Source organism: Prosopis cineraria, unplaced genomic scaffold, assembly GCF_029017545.1.
Source record: "Prosopis cineraria cultivar Desert tree isolate PC_DT_omini unplaced genomic scaffold, ASM2901754v1 PC1002, whole genome shotgun sequence".
Lineage (NCBI taxonomy): Eukaryota > Viridiplantae > Streptophyta > Magnoliopsida > Fabales > Fabaceae > Prosopis > Prosopis cineraria.
In genome coordinates this window covers 25,626-34,727 of record NW_026556327.1, presented here as the reverse complement: position 1 = coordinate 34,727, position 9,102 = coordinate 25,626, and the positions used below count along the sequence as shown (strand labels likewise).

General features: G+C 33.7%; 1 protein-coding gene across 1 annotated transcript; it reads left to right on the top strand.

Moving 5' to 3' along the window:
- Window positions 1-319: 319 nt before the first annotated feature.
- Window positions 320-8,544, top strand: LOC129299022 (uncharacterized). The gene is made up of 10 exons (XM_054937468.1): window positions 320-504; window positions 807-974; window positions 1,086-1,141; window positions 1,187-1,270; window positions 1,713-1,826; window positions 1,945-1,998; window positions 2,448-2,494; window positions 7,452-7,565; window positions 8,034-8,088; window positions 8,251-8,544. Exons 1-10 carry the CDS (start codon window positions 320-322, stop codon window positions 8,265-8,267), a joined length of 894 nt encoding a protein of 297 aa, XP_054793443.1. The 3' UTR covers window positions 8,268-8,544.
- Window positions 8,545-9,102: the final 558 nt, after the last annotated feature.

Genomic DNA, 9,102 nt, shown 5'->3' with positions numbered 1-9,102 from the left:
GCTAACTTTACCCTCAATGGCATGAATTGAAATTTCATGGCATTCAGTAGGATTTTCTTGTTCATCAAGGTCTGTCTCCTCGCATCGTAGCTCATCTTCCTCAAGATTTTCATCAAACTCTATTAATTGCATTGCATCTTGCATCTTTGAGGGCAATTAGGATCCCTAGAAAATTTTTTATGGCAGTAAAAATAGCGGTTTGGTGCTGTGTGTTCCACCTCCTTTGGTGTTAATTTTGATGATTTAATCCCATAAATAAATTGGTGAGAAGAAAAAGATGAATCTTTTGCTATGTTAGTGGCTGTGCTTTGTGCGATTGATGATTCTAATGTTGGTTTGTGCTGTTTTAATTGTGTTTTGGCGAGACCCATCATGTGAGAAGCTCTATTTTGGTGCTGCCCAGGTATTTGTAGGACGCAAATTTGCCGAAGATGACACGGCATTGCCTTGTGATGTGTATGACACCTTTCTTGGCCACATGTTTGCTTCGTGTGATATCCGAAGGTGTATTTCTTGAAGTCAGGCTAAGCTTCTTGCATCTTGAATAGTGTGGGCTTAAGTAACCTAACGAGCCTAGCATATTCTTCTTGTAAACCCTCCAATAAGTATGCACCAAATATTCCTTAGTTAGGTCAAGCTTACACACAATTTCATTGAAGGAATCATTAGAATCTCCTAAACTCTTTGTCTGTCGCAGTCACATAAGTTCTGCCATGGGTGCTTCATAGGTGGGTATGAATTGGTTCTTTATTGCTTTTGAGTATTCTGCCCATCTGGTCACACATCTCCTTCTCGTACGCATGAAGGTTTGATGCCATTGAAAGGCCTTCTCATCAAGATGAGTATTGGCATCATCACCTTCCATGCATTTGGGGTGTTATCAATTTGGAAATACTGATCGCACTTCATGAGCCATCCAAGAACATTCCCTCTCTGAAATCTTGGAAATTCTATCTTGGTAAATCTAGTAGGAGGTTGGTATTCCCTTTCTTGTCTTTGTCGTTGGCGTCCTCCTCCAATTCATCGATGGTGTCCTTTTGCATCATTAGAATCTGTTTCATGATTATTGCGAGACTTTTCTACAGTGCGAACAAGTTCTGCGATTTGGGTAGTAAGAGCTTTGATATGATTTTTAACAATAGTGAGTCTTGTATCTGTTTGATCAGTCATCCTTGATTGGGAGCAGGTGATGGGCATAGAAGGGAGGAAATAATGGCTCTGGATACCACTGTTAGGATAAAGAGAGACAGAGAGAGAATACGAGAGATAGGTAGATGAGGGAAAGAGAATAGAGGAGACTTTTCTGAAAAGTATGCTTTCTCATCAATGAAATCAACAACTACATATCTGGACATAGGGGTATTTATAGGCTGACCCATTAAGGACTAATACAGTAATAGAGTATCTAATTAACGATTATACCTCTTATGCCCCTATACTTAACTAATTCTTATATTTCCTAATATTTACATATCAGAATTAGTGCCACATATCACATCAGATGGGATTAAAGGGGTCTTGATATATAATCTGGTTTGAGGTGCATCCAGACAGACCAGACATAGAGTTTTTTAAAAAATTACATATTTTCTATTGCATATTTGCTCCATACTTGGCTCCAATTATATGATAGTTTCCCTTTGACAACTGTATACTAGCTTTTATTGTGTTAAGCTTCATTTACATTATTTTGATATCTGTCCAAATGTCAGAGAGGCAAAGGCTAGATGTGGAAAGATTTTCAGACAGGCAAAAGACTGTGTTTACTCGCGATTCTCTTTCACAAGTTTTAGAGTTCAAAGATTTCCCTAAGGAGTTGACTCAAGGTATGTATGATGGAATACATACAATAGTCATGTTTTGAATTCCACAAATATATTACACTTCTAATCTTTTAGGTTCATTTTCATGAAGATTCACCAAATCTCCATATGGTATTTTTAGGTGCAGCAAGACGTATGTCAAAGCGGAAAAATTTCCGGTGGAACCCAGAGTCAGGTTTGATGATTTCACATGCCTTTTGTTTGTATTTATTTTGTTAAAAGTTGTCAGTTGTTTGCTAATTGGAGCCACGTATTCATTTTAACGTTGGCGCAGAAGTTCATCTTCATAGTGCAAATAGATCTCTCCCTCTTAAAAAAATCATGTTGAAACTTCTATTACTGGTTCTATCATATATATATCATTGAGTTATTTTGATAAATAAACAGTATATTTTAATGGCAAATTTTCCATGAAAAATGTAATGAGATACATAAATGTTGCAGAGCTTCACCTGCTGCCAAAATTGGATTCCAATTATTAGATTTTGTCACGTTGTGCCGGACTTGCATTAAGTGTGAACTTTGGTTTTTAGGCATATCCTTCTTAACTTACGATAGAATTATATTATAGACATATAGATTTGTGATGTTGCATGGGACTTATTTAAGATGCTTATGTGACAGATTTGAAGGCACTAGATTTCTTTGAACAGCTTGAGAAAAAGGCCCAGGTAAAGTACCTCAGCTTAAATTATCATGCCAACATTTTTCCATGGTAACAGTACAGTGGTCAGTTGTCACAGTTCTTGTCCAATGGATTCCTTATTTAATTTGGTACCAGTTAAGTCTATACTGCTGGGAGGTGGTTTTGTAGGTTTTTTTTTTAAATACTTTTAAATAGCATTTAGATTTATGGATTTGGATTTAAATTTTAGATTTAGAATCTTGTTTTAAATCTCACATTTAAAATTCATGTATTTAAAATCCTTTGGTTGTGTAGTTCAAAAAATTTCAAATGAAGAAAAAAAATGAGTTTTACATTCAAAATGAAAATGAAAGATCAGGAGTGATGAGTTTACTTTTATTTTTTACAACAACAACGACAAGTTTTTATCTCACTAGGTGAGGTTGGCTGCATGGATTGCAAGACGCTATTGTGCTATATCATTTACCAAGCTTTTAAAAATATTATTAATTAAAAAATCGTATTCAACAACTTCCAAGAGTGTTTTTTAAGCCTTCCTCTACCTCTCTTAACAGGGCCTAAAGTTATATGTTCCACTTTTTTCACTGGTGCTTCCCGTGGTCTTCTTTGTACATGTTCAAACCATCTCAAATAATTTTCTACCTTTTTTTCTCAATAGGTGTTACTCTTACTTTTCCGTTTACGTGCTCATTTTGAATTTTGTCTTTGCGTGTGTGCACATCCATCATAACATTCTCATTTTTATTACTTCAACTTTATACTCTTGTTGTCCCGTTAGAGCCCGGCATTCACTATTATATAACATAGCCGATCTGATAACAGTACGATAAAACTTTCCTTTAAGTTTATTAAGCACCTTACGGTCACAAATAACTCATTTAGCTTTTTTCCAATTAAATCACCCAACTTGAACCCTATGTGAAATATCCTCACTGATTTCGCCATCATTTTGAATAATAGCTCCCAAATATCAAAACCATTACACTTGAGGTATAATTTGATCTCCTAATTTCACTTCCAAATTACTGTCGATTAATCTCTTATCAAATTTACAATATGAATATTCTGTCTTACTCTTACTCAGTCGGAAACCTTTCAACTCCAATGTCCTCATTCATAACTTAAGTTCAGAATTAGTATCTTCTCTTGTATCTGCTATAAGAACTATATCATCTGTGAAGATCAAACATTTGAGAATTTTCCCTTAAATATGTCCCATTAAAACATTTAGGACCAAATTAAATAGATAAGGACTCAAAAATGATTCTTGATGTAATTCAATCTTTATAGGAAAGTCTTTTGTTTGACTACTAGATGTTCTTATACTAGTTTTTAATCCTCTCATACATATCTTGTATAATTTTAATATAAGCAATCCGTACTTCCTTCTTTTTCAAGGCTTTTCAAAGCACTTCTTAGTATACGGTCATAAGTGTTTTCCAAGTCAATAAAAAATATATGTAAATCTTTATCTTTGCATGATATTTTTTCATTAATTCTCTTAGTAGATAAATCATTTCTGTATTCGATCTATCTGGTATAAAACCAAACTAATTCTCAGAATTACTTATTTTCAATCTCAACTTATGTTTAATTACTTTTTTTCATGATTTCATTGTGGCTTATGAGTTTAATCCCTTTATAGTTAGTATAATTATGAATATTCCCTTTATTTTTATAAATAGGAATTAATGTACTTCTCCTCCAGTCGTCAGGCATTTTCTTGAACCATAAAATCACATTAAATAACTTAGTTAACCATCTCACCCATTTTTTACCTAAACATTTTCATACTTAAATAGATATACAATTAGGTTCGTTGGATTTATTATTTGCCATTTTCTTAAGAGCTTTTTTTACTTATCACGTAGTATTCGATAGAATAACAAATTTTGTTTTCCTTCACCAGTTACTAACCTTCTCCATCATTGAAAAGTTTGAAAATGTAAGTCTCCCATCTATTTTTAATTTCATCATCTGTAACTAAAATTCTTTCCTCTTCATCCTTTATACATCTTACCTGTTCTAAATTTCTTGATTTTTTCTCTACTCTTAGTAATCTTATGAATGTTTCATTCTCCTTCCTTTGTCTTAAGGCTCTTGTAAAGTTTGTCAAAAGCTTTAAAACAAGTTTCACTCATAACTCTTAGTTTTCTTTTTAGTCATACGGTACCTTTCCTAATTTTTCTCATTGTTACACAATGGCTTTAAAGCAGTTCTTCTTATATTTGATTTTGTCCTGTATACTATTATTTCACCACCAAGACTCTTTATTTCTCGGACCAAAACTTTTTGATTCTCTCAAAACTACTTTTACAATCTTCCTTATCTTTTTAGTCATATCCTCTCACAAGATGTTAGTACTTTCTTGAGATTTCCAAATTTCTTTATCCAAAAGATTCTTTTTGAAAATATTTTGTTTCTTACCTTTTAATTGCCACTACCTAATCTTGGTATTATTACTTGTTGACGTTTTTGAATTTCACTCATAATACACACATCAAGAATAAGGACCTTATGTTGTGTCGTTACAGCATTTCCATGAATTACCTTGCAATTTTTACAGAGTCTTTTATCCATATTTCTACAACAACAACAACAACAACAAGCCTTTATCCCACTAGGTGGAGTCGGCTACATGGATTGCAAGACGCCAATTGTGCTCTATCATTTATTAAGCTTTTAGAAATATTATTAATTAAGAGATCACGTTCAACAACTTCCAAGAGTGTTCTCTTAGGCCTTCCTCTACCTCTCTTAATCGGACTCAAAGTTATATGTTCCACTCTTCTCACTGGTGCCTCCCTTGGTCTTCTTTGTACATGCCCAAACCATTTCAACCGATTTTTTACCATTTTTTCCTCAATAGGTGCCACCCTCACTTTTTCACGTATGTGCTCATTTCGAATTTTATCTTTACGTGTATGTCCGCACATCCATCGTAACATTCTCATCTCTGCTATTCCAACTTTATGCTCTTGCTGTCCCGTTAGAGCCCGCATTCACTACTATATAACATTGCCGGTCTGATAGCAGTACGATAAAACTTTCCTTTAAGTTTATTAGGCACCTTACGGTCACAAATAACTCCTTTAGCTTTTCTCCAATTAAACCACCCAACTTGAATTCTATGTGAAATATCTCCACTAATTTCGCCATCATTTTGAATAATGGCTCCCAAATATTTAAACTTTTCCACTTGAGGTATAATTTGATCTCCCAATTTCACTTCCAAATTATTTTCGAATAGTCCTTTACCAAATTTATAATATAAATATTCCCGTCTTAGTTCTACTCAGACGAAGACCTTTCGACTCCAATGTCCTCCTCCATAACTCAAGTTTGCAATTAACCTCTTCTCTTGTCTCTGCTATAAGAACTATATCATCCGCAAAGAGCATACATTTCGGGATTTCCTCTTGAATATGTTCCGTCAAAACATTTAAAATCAAGTTGAACAAATAAGGACTCAGAGATGATCCCTGATGTAGTCCAATCTTATCCATATTTCTAACTAAAAGAAAATCAATTTATGACTTTGAGGCTCCACTTTTGTAAATGATGAGATGCTCATCTTTCTTCTTGAAATAAGTGTTGGCAATTTTAAAATTATATGCCAACGAGAAATCAAGAAGAGTTTGTCCTTTATTGTTTAGCTCTCCAAAACTAAAACCACTATGCACTCTCGCATACTGGGCAATTTTAAAATTATATGCCAATGAGAAATCAAGAAGAGTTTGTCCTTTATTGTTTAGCTCTCCAAAACTAAAATCACTATGCACCCTCGCATACTGACTAGCCTCTCTCCTGCATGCCTATTAAAATTTTTTCTAATAAAATCTTTTCACTGTGGTATGTATTGAATCAACCCTTCCAAGTCTTACCAAGATAATTCCTTAAAACTAGCTTCTGTCCCGACTTGAGGCATATAAGTACTAACAATATTAACAATCTGACGTTTAACTATCATTTTTAAGGAAATAATCTGTCGTTAATTCTGTTAACTTCTATAAGGTTCTTCTTCCACTCCTTATCAATAATGATGCCTACTCCATTGCGTGTGTTTACTTTTTCTGTATACCAAAGTTTGAAACCTTGAATACCTTAACTTCTTCTCCACGCCGTTTTGTTTTTTGCAGGTATAGGATATTGATTTTTCTTTAAATCATAACCCCTACAACTTCTACAGATTATTTGCAATTCAATGTCCTAACATTCCAAGTAACAAATTTAATCTTGCTCTCATGGACTAATTTCTTTAGCTACGCATGTCCAGAATGATGCGGTAGCCCTTGCTCATTTAATACTACATTCGAGTGCCGATGCAGCGGCTCTAACTTACTTATCATTGTGCTCGAGCCATGTAACGTATTACTTATAGGCAGTGACCTAACATTAGCATTATAACATCTATTGTCCATGTTCATGATAGATTTAAGAAAATTTTACGTTGGCTGTTGATGGGCTAACACAACTCTTTTCCTTTACTTGGGCTTGGGACCAGCTATAAACGTAGGCGGAGTTTACTTTTATTTTCAAATCAACAAAAAATGTGAAGAGATGAGAATTAAAAAGACATTAATAGTGAAAATGTGAAGAGAATAAGAGATTTGAAATTGCTTGAATTTCAAATGACTAGAGTGTGGAGAGAATTTCAAAGGATTTGTATTTGAATGAAATCTTAATCCATAATTTCTTTTTTTTTTTTTATCTAAATGAGGGATTTGGTTCAAATTCAAATTTCCATTAATTTAAACACACCACAACTCTTCTAATATAATTTTGGTTTGATAAATGAAGGCGGATGGTTCCCTCCCTGTCAAATGTAAACTTAGTCCTGTGCCCTTGACCAATATTGTATGAAATAGCGGCTCTGATCCAATATAAGATGATATTTGCATTTACCGATATGAAACAGTATAGGGCTACTTCACTCGTGCAGTGGTTCCCAAATCCTTTGTCAATGATTCTTTTTTCTGCAGGGCCAGGAAGATAAAGGTGAAAAGGAAAAGAAAGAAGGGGAAAACGAAGAAGATGATGAAAATGCAGAAAATGAGGAGGGCGAGGAAGAACTTAGTGATGATGACTACAATCAGGTTCTGAAATGGCCTTGACTTTGATGTCATAATTTTCTTTCATATTATTATCTTATTGACTCATTCAAAATTAGTCTGTTTTTTTGTTGCAAATTCCATTCCTCAGCAGTTATCTCAAATCCCTCATTCTCTTATAATAACCATGGGGCGCCTTCTTTTTCCTTTTCCATTAAATCACATGGCAGTATAAACTTGAAGTTTTGACTTTTGAACAATTATATGAGTGCTTACACCATGTGCTTTGCAATTTTCCTAATATGACATATAAGAGGCTTAATAACTTCCTGTAGTTTGAGGTTTATTGTTGAAGATTGATGAGTCAAGTCACTAATTCAGCAATCCTCTTTCTTTATGTCACTGTTTTGCAATATAAATTGTAAAATTGCAATATCTATGTTTATGATTGTGTTGGAAAGCTTAAATTAGAAAACAAAATGTTACACTCGAACTAATACCTTGCTCTTGCAGAATGAATATTTTGACGATGATGAAGATGATTACAATGATGTGGATGACGGGGAAGGTATTGTCCGCTTGAACATCACTTTAATGGTTAATTGCAAGTGCCATTTTTTTTTTTTTAATTCACTTTGATCATCTTCTATTTGAATATTTAGCTTTGGCGTTTTTCAATGTCGTCAGCTTCTAAATATTATCATGCTTAACTCCTTTTCACTTATTGCAGATGAAGGCGTCTACTAATAATCTATGGAGAATGATTTTCTGCCCCCGATTTGGAGCAGAAAATATTGAACACTGGTTCTACCGGGCCTGCGGGCATGCAGTTTAGAGTCAGCACTTCAGATGGGGCGGGCATATTTGGGCCAGGCTGTAAAATACATAAACATATAAAGCTCATATACTTTAGGCTTTTGGGTTTGCCCAGTTGAATATTATTTTATTTTTTAACAAATTTCAATTTTTATTATAGAAAATTAAAGTTTTTCAATCAACATAATATAGCATCTTTTTTCCCCTATCCTTATCAAAGTGAGACCAAACATAAAGCATTTGAAATAACCTTGTTTTTATTTTTACTTAATATTTTTAAAAGGTATTCGAAACAAACAGTTATTAGAATATTAAAATTTCATTTAGGACTGAAATATGCAGACTGGGTGTTTGTGAGTCTTAAGTGAGTTAATCTTAATTTTATTAATAATGAAAACAAATTTGGGTATTCCCATGCAAGTTTGGGTTTGACTTTGGATTTTTTTGAGCTTATTTAGGCAGTTCCAATAATAGAATAAATCCAGTGTAGAGAAAACTTTCTGAACTCAAACTCAATCCTAAAATTTTTCAGGCTAACCCATCATGTTTGGTTCAAGTTGTTGGCTCAAACACAGGTTGAGAGATTTTTTGTTGAGTAGGGGCTGTAGAGGAAGTATTGATAGAGAATGATAGCATAGTCAACATTAATTTATATTGCTAGCATGTTGGATTTATATTTACGGCATGAAAACATGGATCATCCTGTTTTCAAAATATACACACCATTAATCAGGAATTTATCTCAGCAATCATATATTTTTTTTCT

Bases quoted from the DNA above. Each gene is read 5' to 3' on its own strand.
- LOC129299022 (XM_054937468.1), top strand. From the start codon at position 320: ATGATTCTAATGTTGGTTTGTGCTGTTTTAATTGTGTTTTGGCGAGAC. The intron at 2,495-7,451 runs GTAAAGTACCTC...TTTTTTCTGCAG, and splicing joins AGCTTGAGAAAAAGGCCCAG to GGCCAGGAAGATAAAGGTGA. The intron at 7,566-8,033 runs GTTCTGAAATGG...TTGCTCTTGCAG, and splicing joins GTGATGATGACTACAATCAG to AATGAATATTTTGACGATGA.